The 13589-nt window shown below is 34.7% G+C and overlaps 1 protein-coding gene across 1 annotated transcript; it reads right to left on the bottom strand.

Annotated features, from left to right (window-relative positions):
- Positions 1–5957: 5957 nt before the first annotated feature.
- LOC131013218 (uncharacterized) lies at positions 5958–7125 on the bottom strand. The gene has a single exon (XM_057941293.1). The coding sequence runs from the start codon at positions 7003–7005 to the stop codon at positions 6058–6060; it is 948 nt and encodes a 315-aa protein (XP_057797276.1). The 5' UTR covers positions 7006–7125; the 3' UTR covers positions 5958–6057.
- Positions 7126–13589: the final 6464 nt, after the last annotated feature.

Genomic DNA, 13589 nt, shown 5'->3' with positions numbered 1-13589 from the left:
ACCAGAAAATTGACAAACTACATGTATTTTTCGGCAATAACCCCTTGTTTTAATATGCCCAAATTAACATTGTATTAATAATCAACAAATATGGTACGTAGGATTTCATATAGTATTTCAGCACAAAATTTGACCAAAAAATAAGCAAGTATGCAAAATAAAAAAATATATAATAATTGAATAATTTTAATATATATTTCAAAATTGATGTGCAAATGCCACTAAATTTATATACAGTAGGAAACCAAAGAGAAAAAGTAAACGTTTATTTAGTATTAAGGAGATGTGATATTTCCACAAAAGAATTAAAGGTATCTTTATGTTATGCTTAATAAAATAATCCAACATATAAATATAATGTTTCAATGATATTTATTTATTTTTTATCAAAGGAGAAGAGAGTAAAAAAAAATTTTAGTAGAGAAGGAGAGAGAAAAAATATTAATAATAACGACAACCTTAAAACAACCATGTAAATGAGAAAAGACAAAAAATATGAAAAATTGATAATAAAAAAAAGAGGAGAGATAAAAAATAAACATCTTAAAATTTTAAAGTATGATAATTTATTTGTTTTAAATTCATATTTGATAATTTTTATACCAAATTAAAGATCTTCCATTTATCTTTAATTTAAGATATATATATATATATATATATATATATATATATATATATATATATATATAGGGTGTGGTTATAATGAGAACCACACTTATCGTGAGAACATAAGAACCATTAAAATCAATGCATCTGCTATATAAATTAATGCATTCGCTATTAAATTTAATGCATCCGAAAATAATAAAAATTTTGCTCCCTTCAGGATTCGAACCCAGGATCTGCATTCATCCACCAAGATGATGCATCCACCGTAGATCTTGATGATCGAATGGCTTAAAATGGTTCTCCGTTCTAATTTTATTTACTGGTTCTTATTTGAACCTCTCCCTATATATATATATATATATATATATATATATATATATATATATATATATATATAGGGTTGGGCTCATGTGGATCCCTATGCTTATAATAGATCCGTAGATCCAAATCTAGACCACACATTTATGACATGTGGCGCATCAAGATGCATAAAGGCATTTCAAGGCAAAATCTGGAGAGAGGTAAAATTGGAATGTAATTTTTGAAATTAAAAAAAAAAAATTGATTTTCTCAAAATAGGTATATTTTAGATGCATAAAGTTTCATACGAGAATGCATGAACTTTCATATAAAAATGCATAAAGTTCCATATAAAAATGCATAAGATTTCACCCCACCCCCCACACCCCTGAACCCCACCCCACCCCAGAACCCCACCCCCACCCACCCCCTACCCCCCACCCCCCCCCCCCAAAAAAAAATTAGTTTTTAAAAAACTGATTTTCTGACCACTGACCCACCCCTACCCCCCACCCCCCCACCCCCCAATTTTTTTTTTTTTTTTGAAAAACTGATTTTTACATGCATAAAAAAATTACATGTTTTACATGCATATACGTTCGCACAGAAATGCATATACTTTCACACAAAAATGCATTACATTTTTTGAAAAAATATAATTTTTTTGGGCTGGAGGGTGGGTGGGGGGTTAGCGGTCAGAAAATCAATTTTAAAAAAATAAAAAAATAAAAAATTTTGGGGGGGGTGGGTGGGTGGGGGGTGCGGGGAGGGGGGGTGGGTGGGTCAGCGACTCAACAATCAGAAAATCAGTTTTGAAAAAAAAAATTTGGGGGGGGGGGGGGTCAGTGGTCAGAAAATAAATTTAAAAAAAAATTTGGGTGGGGGGGTGGGGGTGGGGCAGGGGTGAGGTGGCGAAAATACCAGATTTATTAAAATGAAATGCAATTTTTGTATAATTTAATGCATTTTTATGTAAAATCTTTATGCACTTTTGTTTGATTTTATATGCATGTGAAACATGTCTATTTTGGGGGGTGGTAATGGGGAGGGTTGGGGGGTGGTGTGGGGTGGGTTGGGGGGTGGTGCGGGGTGGGGTGGTGAAACTACCAAAACTGTAAAAATCAAATGCATTTTTCTGTTCAAAGTTATGCATTTCATGTGAAAATTTTATGCATCTTCGTGGGAAACTATATGCATCTAAAATATATCTATTTTGAGAAAATCTAAAAAAAATATATATATTTTTTAATTATTAAATCCGAAAATTACATTCCAATTTTACCCCTCTTCATATTTTGCCTTGAAATGCTTGAAAACTACTTGCCACGTGTCACCATCTTGATGCGCCACATGTCATAAATGTGTGGTCTAGATTTGGATCTACGGATCTATTATAAGCATAGGGATCTATATGATCCCATTCATATATATATATATATATATATATATATATATATATATATTGAACACTTTTTTAAATAATTTTTTTTAAATCACAAAAATATGAAAAAGAGAATATTAGAGAGAGAATGTGTGTATAGAAAAGTGAAAGAAACTGTGTGATGAAAGAGGAGAGAGGAGAGAGAAAACATATGAGATTTGTTGAGTATCCCTATTTTATGGGATTTGTTGAGTTTTGTAATTAACCTTAACATGATTCTTTAATTGTCATTTTGCCACAAACTGTGTTTTCATATAATAAATAGATATAGACGTGGAGACGTCGTTATGTATCGGTTATATGATAAATTCATTGGTTGGAGATAGAGTGTCGATAGAATATTTTATTGCCAAATAATGTAATATTAAATTAATTGTTTTTTTTTTTTTTTTTTTTTTGGAGTTCGTAGTCAGGAGTTCGCATCTCTTGGTGTCCCCTTGGAGACAAATTAATTATTAACCATATAAATAGTATACCATTTGAGTTTTCACTTTAAATTCGTGAAGTGAATCAGTAAAAGCAAATTAAAAAGATAAGGTGATTAATGAAGGAAACATGTGGGCGATTAATAAATCTAATTTACAATAAATTTATATGATTGGGGATATTTTCTTATAATTGTTTATAAATATGAGGATTTCTAATTTAATTCAAGCATCAATATATAATATACAACAAATAATCTTAAAATAAAATATGTAACAAGGATAAAATAAGTAATTCACATGTTGTATCCACGGCACCTTTTCTATTAGTATATATTATTGCTTATAAGATTATGAACAAATAAATTGGGGCTAATGAACTTATTTATTTGGGGAGTCTATAAGCTTTTAGAGCTCACTTTGTTAAACTATTATAAGTTCTCGAACAACTTATAAGTTGCTTCAAGGAGCTTATAAGCTCATTCAAAGTGTGTTTGGCAAAATAAGCTTGTAAATAGTTTATAAGCTCTAAAAATAAGTTTCAAGAGCTTATAAGCTACCCAAAAAATAAATTTCCCCACCCAACTTATTTTTTCATAATCTTATACTCCCTCTGTCCCACTATAAGTGGCATATTTCCACAAATGGCAAAGTTTAACCCTTAAAAAAAGTGTGGACCATACCACTTTTAACACATTTATACCTTCTCCTTAATTCCTGTGTCGAAAATTTTTTAGCCACTTTTAGTGGGACGGATGGAGTATGTAATAATTATTTTATAACTATTATTCAATTATAATTTATCATATTCATCACATACCCTTTCTAAATTCATCTATCTTTGATTTTATCTTTCTAACAAAGATTTTCTCTCTAACTTATAAACTCAATCAATCACACACTTTGACAATTTATAAGCTCTTAAAAAATTACTCTCTTCATCCCATTAGGCTTGTTTCATTTCTTTTGGGCACGATTATTAATGAGAGTTAAATTAGTGTAGTAAAAGTGTATAAAGGTGTGTAGCTCATATTGTTTGTAGTGTAAAATTATTATAAAAAATAGAAATAGGACAAGATCAATGGGGCAACCCAAAAAGGAAATCATGACAAGATCAATGGGACGAAGGAAGTATGCTGAGTTCGAGATGAATTGAACCCAAAAACAAGAAAGAAAATGGAAAGCTTGAAGAAGAAGAAAGGATTTCTCCTTTTATATTACTTGTTGATGAAAAATAGATAATGTCTGTACATTTGGTTATTTTTCTCTATTTATAGACTACTCTCTAAACCTAACTAAACCCTAATATCAAAGGTCCATTAATATTGTAGGGTCCTTGCCCCAAATCCCATTAAAATGTCAGCTGAAATTCCGTATGGAAAACACTCAAAAAGGAAAAGAATATTTAATCTAGATAAAAGAAGTAAAATTGCATATATCTTCCAACTTTCATATCTGACAACAGTCTTCCAATCTGCTCCATATCTTTATTAGTTCTTCAACTTGGACCGCCTCCCCAGATCTGTCTCATTTCTCATTGCGGCCCTGACTTGTGGTGCTTGGCTCTGCTAGACTTGGATTTATGGTTGCTTCAAATCTGCCCAGAGTGACTTTCAAGCCTGTGACAATATAAAAAATAATAGGAATATAATAGTTTAATTTTAGTTATGTACGGCTTATATTCGGGCCTTGGATGGACTTGATGTATCTTATTTGGGCCTTTTCTTTAGATGGACGGGAATCCCAGATTCCATCATCATTAGAGTATATCTTATAAACTCTTAAAATTAACATCTTATACAATAACTTATAAGTTCTTTAAAATAATCTTAGCCAAACACTCTTTTAATGTAGGACTCCACAAGATGATGAAACTTTGAGAATATTATTGCCAACTAGAGATAGCACGTGATAGTGTGTTCCATGTTCGCATAAGAGCATCTCCAACAATTTACACCAAACTCAAACCCATTTTACAGTATATGTCACATCCAACAGTAATTCTTCTCCAACCATTTACACCAAACTCAAACCCAAAAGAATATTCTTTAAATATTCTCTTTCCACTTACTTTTTATACTTCTTCAATCATACCTATGTATTTCTTTTAAATTATACATTTGCCCCAATTTGTTAATTAACAATTTCATATTAAAATAAATATTATACGGAAATTAATTTTATTATTATTATTATTATTATTATTATTATATTAAATTAACAATTTAATATTAATCTATTTTATTGTTTCAAATTAAATATTATACGGAAATTAACAATTTGCCCCAATGTCATGTAATTAAAAATTAATCTATTTTATTGTTGCAAATTAAAACTTTATTTTCAACTAAATTATTCTCAACCAAATTATTATTATTATTATTATTTTCATTCCTTTCTTATAAACCTACGAAATTAACAAAAAATAATTAACTTTCATTCTAATCATTTAAACCTACTAAATTAACAAAATAATATCTAGCAAGAAGAGGGGTTAATTTGTAGTTCTTAAAATTAATTAAAGTGTTTTGGTGTAGTGAATAGTGTTACACCAAATTTGGTGTAACACTATTCAAATGGTGGCCCCAAACCCATTTTGGGTTTGGGTTTGGTGTACCATTGGAGAGGTTTTGGTACACCAAAATGGGATTTGGTGTACCATTGGAGATGGTCTAACATAACCTTAATGGAGTAATAATTATAACGTACTCCATCAGTCTCAACTTAAATGATGCACTTCTTTTCGACACGAAATTTAAGGAGAATAAAATTATAGTGTAAAAGTGTATGTAGTGTAAAATTATTACCAAAAATAAAAACACATAATTTTAGTTGCGACTGCTAAAAAAGGAATACGCACCATTTACATTGGGACAGATGTAATACAACAAATCAAAAAGTAATGATTAAATCATCATCAATAAAAAAATTAGATTTTTTAATATTTTAAGAAACAAAATCAGGATCAAGTTTTTCCAACATCCCATTTCAATTTTTTTTTTTTTTAAGTTTAGGATTAATAAATATTTAATAGGTTGTGATTAATAAGTTTATTCTTAAAATTTGTGCACCTTTTGGGGGCCGGTCTGCTCCGAACTCATAGTGTACCTGGTTTTGGCGGTGACGTCATGCACTGTAATTGACGAACGTTTGAAATAAAGGAAATGGTTCATTCTCGTAACTAAAATGGAAATGTAAAATTTCATAAAGAAAGCAGCTTATGGGCTGTGTGAAATAATGAAATACAAACATTTAGGTTGTAGAGTATTAACTAGATCATCATCATTCCATGGTTAATCGAGGCCGGGAAGAAAACACACACTGTGTGCAGTCTGGTGCAAGAAGAGATGTAGTTCTGTACTTATCTTCTCCTCCCACCACCGGCATCGCAATGCCCAGCCTGGCGTGGCTCTCGTAATCCGGCCTGTATGTCCGCCCTAGCACCCCCTCCACCGCCGCCGACACATCAAACAACCTAAACTGCACCTCCAGATGCGCAAAGCAGTCATCAGCCGGTATCTCATACTTGTGAATTCTGTCATCCTCTTTAGTGATAGGGACTACATTCACCCCGATCTCCACGACCCCCGGGATCGAAACGACGGCGCTGTTCGTGCTCCTCACTCTCTCCAACGTCACCTCGCCTTCCGCAGATCTCCACCCAGACAGGAAACCCGGGGGCAACCCAACCTCGTCGCCATCATACACGAATCTGAAATGGTCGACGCTGCTGTCCCATTCCGCTGCTTGCTTTGCCTCCACAGACAAGCTGTGTGATCCGAAGAGGACGCCCAGCGCTTGAATCCACGTGTAGTCGCGGCTTCTGCCGGAGGGGCGGTGCCCTATGAAACGGGCGTTGATGTGCAAGCTGCTGTCGGAGACCAAGCTGAAGTGCTCGTTGCTCCGGCCGTGGAAGTAGAAGACAGCGCCGTCTGCGCCAATGAAGCGCGGATCGTAGCACGCTGCTCCGACGCCGTTGCAGCTGGGCTTCCGGCGTCTGCACTCGGCCTTGCATATGGGAGAGTCGCAGTTGATGAAGCACGCCTTCGCCTTGGGGTCCGTGGGCCTTCGGGTCGGGCATTGTTTCGGACAGGTTATTCCCTTGAGGAAACATGGGCTCTTTTTGCTGGTGCACACCACTCTTTCCCCATTCTGCGCACGACTCTGAGGGAGGATGGATGCATGCATCAACACGATGATCAACGCACATTTGCAGATGAAGATTTTCATGATGAAGATGAGATGTAATTAGTTAGTTCCCATGCTTTGTGATTTATAAGTAGCTTCAGATCTCTATCTATTTCCATGCAATGCAAAGGGAATAATCAAAAATCTTGACCAAGTCCAATTGCCATTTATAAATTGTGAGTGATGTATTGTTTAAGTAAGTTAAACTCAAAGCTATTCATCCAACATGTTTTGACACAAAAAACGGACAAACACTTGGTTGACTTTAGCTTTGTGGTTTGGCAAGATTTGACAATGCTACATTTTAAATTTGGGACATAAAAAGTCGTTGTAATATACTGGCAACTCTTCCAAAATTCATGAGTTGTGTATAATCTAAAGATATGGAATTCATTAATTTAATTAATCACAAGAATCTAGCACGAGGGGGAGAGAGAATTTGCTTAGTTGTGTTGATGTAGCGCAAATTTCGCCAAGACTTGGAATTTGCTATGCAAGTTGGTAATAAAGCTAGTATAGCTTACAGCCATATCTTAAACTTAATGATCTGTTTCTCGAAGTTGTAAAAAAGGAATTTGAACTCAAAATCGATATGCTCAAGACATGCAACTAGGGTGTAATTAGGCCTAATTGCACAACCAATTAATAATCTAATCATTTTAACAATTCAAAGTCAAGCTTTGGCTTCATATATATGCACCAAGAAGTATATATGATAGTTTTCTCTTAATAATTAAATGGAGAGTTGGTCTTGCATGCGGTTAATCGCATAGTATGCGGGCGGTTACTTTTAATCAGCATAAGATATACATTTGTTCGCACAAATGTATACTTATGTAATAGTACAAGTTCTCATGAATAAAAGTAATACTTATCGTGAATAAATGTAATAGTTTAGAAATATTGCATTTCATTGTAATAAAAAATACTTTTTATTACGTACGACAATAATTACTTGACCAAATAGTTAAGAATAAAGGTAATAATGACTGAAAATAACTAAAAGTAAAAGTTCTTATGAATAAACGTAAACATTATTGTGAAGAAATGTAAACTTTCAAACCGTCTGCATACTATGCGGTTAACCGCACCCAATAATTTGCCTAAATGGATGGTCTTACTACTAATTTCGGGTTATCAACATTAAAATAAATAAACTTTAGCTTATCTTTTATTTTGTATACCAACTTTAAAAAGTAAAAATGAATACATAAATTTTACAATTATTGTAATTTTATCAGGACTTTAATTACTATCGAAATCTATATATTATATAAAAGAGGAGTTTTTTCCTTTTTTTTTCTCTATCTTCTTCCACCAATTTTTTCACTATTTTTTTCTTTTCATTTTATTATATTTTAATTATTTTCTAAATGTCATTAAATTTGAATCATGAACAAAATAATCAATATGTATCTTAAATTTAATATAGTATAGAAATCATCATAAATAAATTTAAAAGGAATAAGTTATGAAAAATTTAAAATATTTTATTTTTTGTCTCTTCATTAAAAAATTACAACTTTTTATTTATGTTTATGTATGAAAATATTTATTATGATGAATAATTTATATAATAATATGCATAATGCAAATTATCATTATCGAATAATTTTTAAATTTATTTAATAACTATAATTATCATTACAATTTGTATAAATTGAAAATTTACATTTTTAAATTCAAGATTTATTGAGTAATTGATGTGAATTATTATATTTTATTTTTAAAAAATATGTTGTATTTGTTTATATTTTTATTTTTATTTATTTAAATTTATCGTTTAATTTTGATGTCCATCGTGCATCGCACGAATGGACGTATATTAGTTAAAATCAATACAACAGTATGGTAGAATAATTCATATGAGACTAGTATTTTAATCGAAGTAAAGGATTACCTCGTGTTTGGTATAGATAAGTGTGCCATGTCATCTAATCCACAAAAGACTAGTTTAAGGGCATGTTTGATAGGATTTATAAGGCCAGATAGCTTAAGTTATCGGACCTTATCTTACTGTTTGGTATCCCAACTCAGTAAATTAGAAGGGCCAATTTTATTCAAAGACCTTCTCCAATATCATTTTGTCGGTCATACTTAATTTCTACTGGATTCTCCCGTCTCAGTTGCATCATTTCTTCCTGTACATATATTTTATCCATTTAGAAACATAATAATGTAGTATATTGTAAACACTCGCCGAACAATTAATAGCATACATAATCGCAAAATCAATTAAAATACTAATTAATTAACAATCATATATATACTTATATATTTAGCCTCCAACTTCGGTGATGGCCATCCTTTTTTGGACTTCCAATGTCGGAGTCTCCATGTCTCTATTTGTCCAGTAGGAGCATCCAACTCAACTCCACTAACAACATGGTGGCGCGCAGTACTCCTCGATCCATTTCTGGACTCTCATTTTCGTTTGCTCCTAGATTCGACATTTTTCTTTGCTTTATCCTTTAAGGTAAAAATGAATAATTAATATGAGATGTTATAATGGTAAGAAATATAACTATTACTATTAGCTAAATATATATAATAGAAAATTACCTTGTAGTTATTATCAGCCCAAAGATCACAAAAAAACTCACAATCCTCTTCCTTAACACCATCGTGGCAACTGCTCTTGGCTTTAGCCAAGTCTCCATTCCCCCCAATGCTTTTGAAATGTTTATGCAGTCTATATTTATAGCCTCTCCATGCAATTCCCATTTGCATATCAATGACACCTTGGATATTCTCATCGGCAATGGCTACATCAAACGTTTTCTGCAAATTTAAATAAAAAATGATAAACTTTTAATTACTACCCACATCATAATATTTTTTTTAAATCAAAATCAATATACAATAAAAAATACTTACAAGAAGTTTCTCACGAAGTGGCTCCCTAACATTTGGTGGTACATTCCTCCAATCCTTGTACCGCAAGCTACAATTAGTCCGAACAATGTAGCCAATTTCATTGTTGAAGGTTTCTGCATTATTGCATATTGGGTCCTTTACACTAAAATCAAATTCGACATATAATCAAATATTTTTATTAAAATTTGTGTTGTCCCCTTCTAGGATTATTTTTGAGTAAAATTTTGAATTAGCCAAAATGAAGCATAAAACACAATTTATGGCCACACATTGAAAAAACACAAATTTTGGCCATTTTTATTGATTTGGACGTTTTTGCCCTTAATGAGGCGGACTGGGTAGGATCAGGCACGCGGGTCGCGTACCGGGTCGGGTTAGGCACTTATGGCACTATTAGTGCCATAAGTGCCAAGATGGCACTTATGGCACTAATAGTGCCATAAGTGCCATCGGAAATCCAAAATAAAACCAAGTAAAATAGTCATTTTGGCACTTATGGCACTAATAGTGCCATAAGTGCCAACGAAAATTCAAAATAAAACTAAGTAAAATGGTCATTTGGGCACTTATGGCACTAATAGTGCCATAAGTGCCATACGTGCAGCACAAATACAGAAACAACAACATCATTTAAACCCTAAATGGAACATCTAAACCCTAAATGGAACATCTAAACCCTAGGGGGAAGTGTGCACTTATGGCACTTATGGCACTAATAGTGCCATAAGTGCCATACGTGCAGCACAGATCAGATCAGCACAGATCAGATCAGATCAGATCTGATCTGCCGCCGCCGCCTCATCATCCGCCACCTGACCAATCCCTCCTCCACGCGTTTCAGAGGATCGGATCTCCTCCACCGCCGCCGCCTCATCCTCTACTCCGACGAATTCTGCCGCTGACTTCTGCTCGGCGCCGCTGCGATCAGATCAGCTCCGCCGCTGCGATAAGATCAGCTGCGATCAGATCTGCTCCGGTGACTTCTGCTCGGCGCCGCTGCCGCGTAGCCGCTGGAGAAAGAGAGAGGGAGATGAGAAGGAGAGAGGAGATAGCGCAGCCGCTGGAGAGAGAGAGAGGGAGATGAGAAAGAGAGAGGAAAGAGAGAGAAGGGTAGAATAGTCATGACATACAAAAAATGGCTAAAATTTATATTTTTTCAAATGGTGGACAAAATTTGATGTTGTATGTTGAATATGGCCATTTGGCCCTATTGTTTCATTATTTTTTGTGAACAGTGGAAATATTATACTCCTTTCATCTCACTTTAGGGCCAGTTTGACAGCCTATTTAAGCTTATATTAGCTCCTTAGATGGGCTTATTTTTGCATTTGGTAACCAATTAACATATACTGGGAAGCCCTTATTAAAAGGCCGGCCCGGGCATAAAATCCTTGTTAAACACATGAAACGTAAGTGGAGGTGACCCTCAGTTAGCTAATCTCGAGAGTAAAAAGATTCATGATTAAAATATTTGTTACAGCTTTAACCCCAAATCAACTTCATTTTATTTGAAATTTTTCGAGGCTGCCGCTCATTTGCAGCCTTTCATCTATAGGCAAGCAAGCTCCGTGGGCGACATTGAACACCACATTTTGAAGTTCCTGGTATGGTGATTTCTCGATTAGAATCTACGAAACTGTTTTGCGCTATTGAGCTCACAGATCTTCAATGGGTTAGTCGGTTAGGGATTCTGTGGGCTATTTTAAGCTAAGCTGGCGATTTCGAAAATTGTCGATTGTTTTGGATATTGTGGGGTTTGCTAATTTTTTCGAATTATGATTTCAGTGCTGCAAATTATTCGGGGATTCCGGCCATTTCAGCATCTTTGACGCACGGCGGGCAGGGCCTTGGTGGTGTAAGTGATTGTTCTATTATTACACAATTTTCGATTTTCGATTTTGTTTGAGATGTTTACTCAATTTTTGATATTTTGCTTCCCGTGTCGTAGCATATTAAGAGGTTCAGGCTGATCGAAGCTCTTCGACGTGCACAGGCTAGGTTTTCTGCTGTGTAAGTATTTCGCATAAAGTTTTCAATTCAATTGGTTGTGTAGTCATACTTCATAGAAAAATTGGTCTTAATTATATGTTTGTTATGATGCGCGATAGTTTGGTGCTATTTGTGATTGAAGAAGAAATGTTTCATCTATTTATTCGAAGCATGTTGCTTGTGTGTATAATAGTTCGTGCTTGTTGTTGGATACATCATCAAAATGGTAAATTCTGTATAGGGCATAGGCAGAAAAACACTGAACCTGAATTTGTCAATCTTGTTTACTTTTGTGGATTTGCTGCTATTTGTGAATGAAGGATGAATGTTTCATCTATTCCATTCGAAGCCTGCGGCTTATGTGAATATTTGCTGGTGGTTGCTGTTGGTTTAACCTACAATAAAACCTCTATATGGCATAGGTAGATAAAACATTGAGCCTGAATTTGTGAATCTTTTTTCTTTTGTGCATTTGTTGTGGACAAGCATCATGTCGATCATGCGGCATAAGGATGCTTATGTATACCTTGTCGTAGAGGAAATTCTGAATGCGCAAATGCTCCAGCTGACTGTTCTCCTCGATTCAATCGAGAAGTCAAAGTCAAGAAAGTGTAAACATAGAGGGCAGTCTGTATCGTATGGTATACTTCACAGAATTCCCAATCAAGTTAAGCACTTGAATCGAATGATAGGCTTTAGTGATGTGGACTGTGTTCTAAACCTTAAGATGGATCGGAATACTTTTGGTAGACTATGTCGACTGTTAAGAGATTTAGGTGGGTTGACGAATGGTCGTTATGTGACCGTTGAGGAGCAAGTTGCTGTATTCCTCTCTGTACTAGCTCACCACAAAAAAAAATAGGGTGGTGAAATTTGATTTTTGGAGGAGTGGGCAAACAATTTCATACTACATTCATGTAGTCTTGCGAGCCATTTTGAAACTACATGTCATTCTATTGGTAAAGCCAACTGCGGTGCCGGATGACTCGACGGATCCACGTTGGAAATGGTTTAAGGTACTTGTTATTTATCTTTATTGGATCTTTATTGGATTTGCAGCTGCTGTATTCATAAATGAATTTAATTGAATTCGGTATATTTGTTCTGTGCAGGGTTGCTTAGGTGCACTGGACGGTACGTATATCAATGTCATGGTCCCGAATAGTGATAAACCAAGGTACCGAACGAGGAAGGGTCATATTTCCACCAACACTCTTGCAGTTTGCGATAGAAATTTAAAATTTGTTTATGTCTTGCCCGGGTGGGAGGGATCGGCTGCCGATGCTCGAATATTGCGCGATGCGCTCAACCGCGTGAATGGATTCAAAGTTCCTAGGGGTATAGTTCATTCTCTTATCAATTATTGTTCAAGCTGCACCACATTTGTTTCTTATCCTCTTCGTTTTTTGCTTGTTGATAGGATCGTATTACCTTTGCGATAACGGGTACGCAAATAGTGAGGGGTTTTTGGCGCCATACAAGGGTGTGAGGTATCACCTCAAGGAGTGGGGGCCTACAGCTGCGCGTCCAAGAAATGCAGATGAGTTGTTCAATTTGAGGCACACGCGTGCTCGGAACGTTATAGAGCGCGCATTCGGAATCATGAAGATGCGCTGGGGTGTGTTGCGTAGCACCACATTTTATCCGGTCAAAATCCAAAACAGGCTTATTATGGCGTGCTTTTAATAAACAATTTCATTAGATCGGAAATGGTGGTTGATCCAATTGAGCAAGCGTTTGACAACTTGCCAATTGACAAC

This window comes from Salvia miltiorrhiza, chromosome 2 (genome assembly GCF_028751815.1).
Source record: "Salvia miltiorrhiza cultivar Shanhuang (shh) chromosome 2, IMPLAD_Smil_shh, whole genome shotgun sequence".
Classification (NCBI taxonomy): Eukaryota; Viridiplantae; Streptophyta; class Magnoliopsida; order Lamiales; family Lamiaceae; genus Salvia; species Salvia miltiorrhiza.
Note: the sequence above shows the minus strand (reverse complement) of the source record. Positions and strands in the feature narration are given on the sequence as shown.

Bases quoted from the DNA above. Each gene is read 5' to 3' on its own strand.
- LOC131013218 (XM_057941293.1), bottom strand. From the start codon at position 7,005: ATGAAAATCTTCATCTGCAAATGTGCGTTGATCATCGTGTTGATGCAT.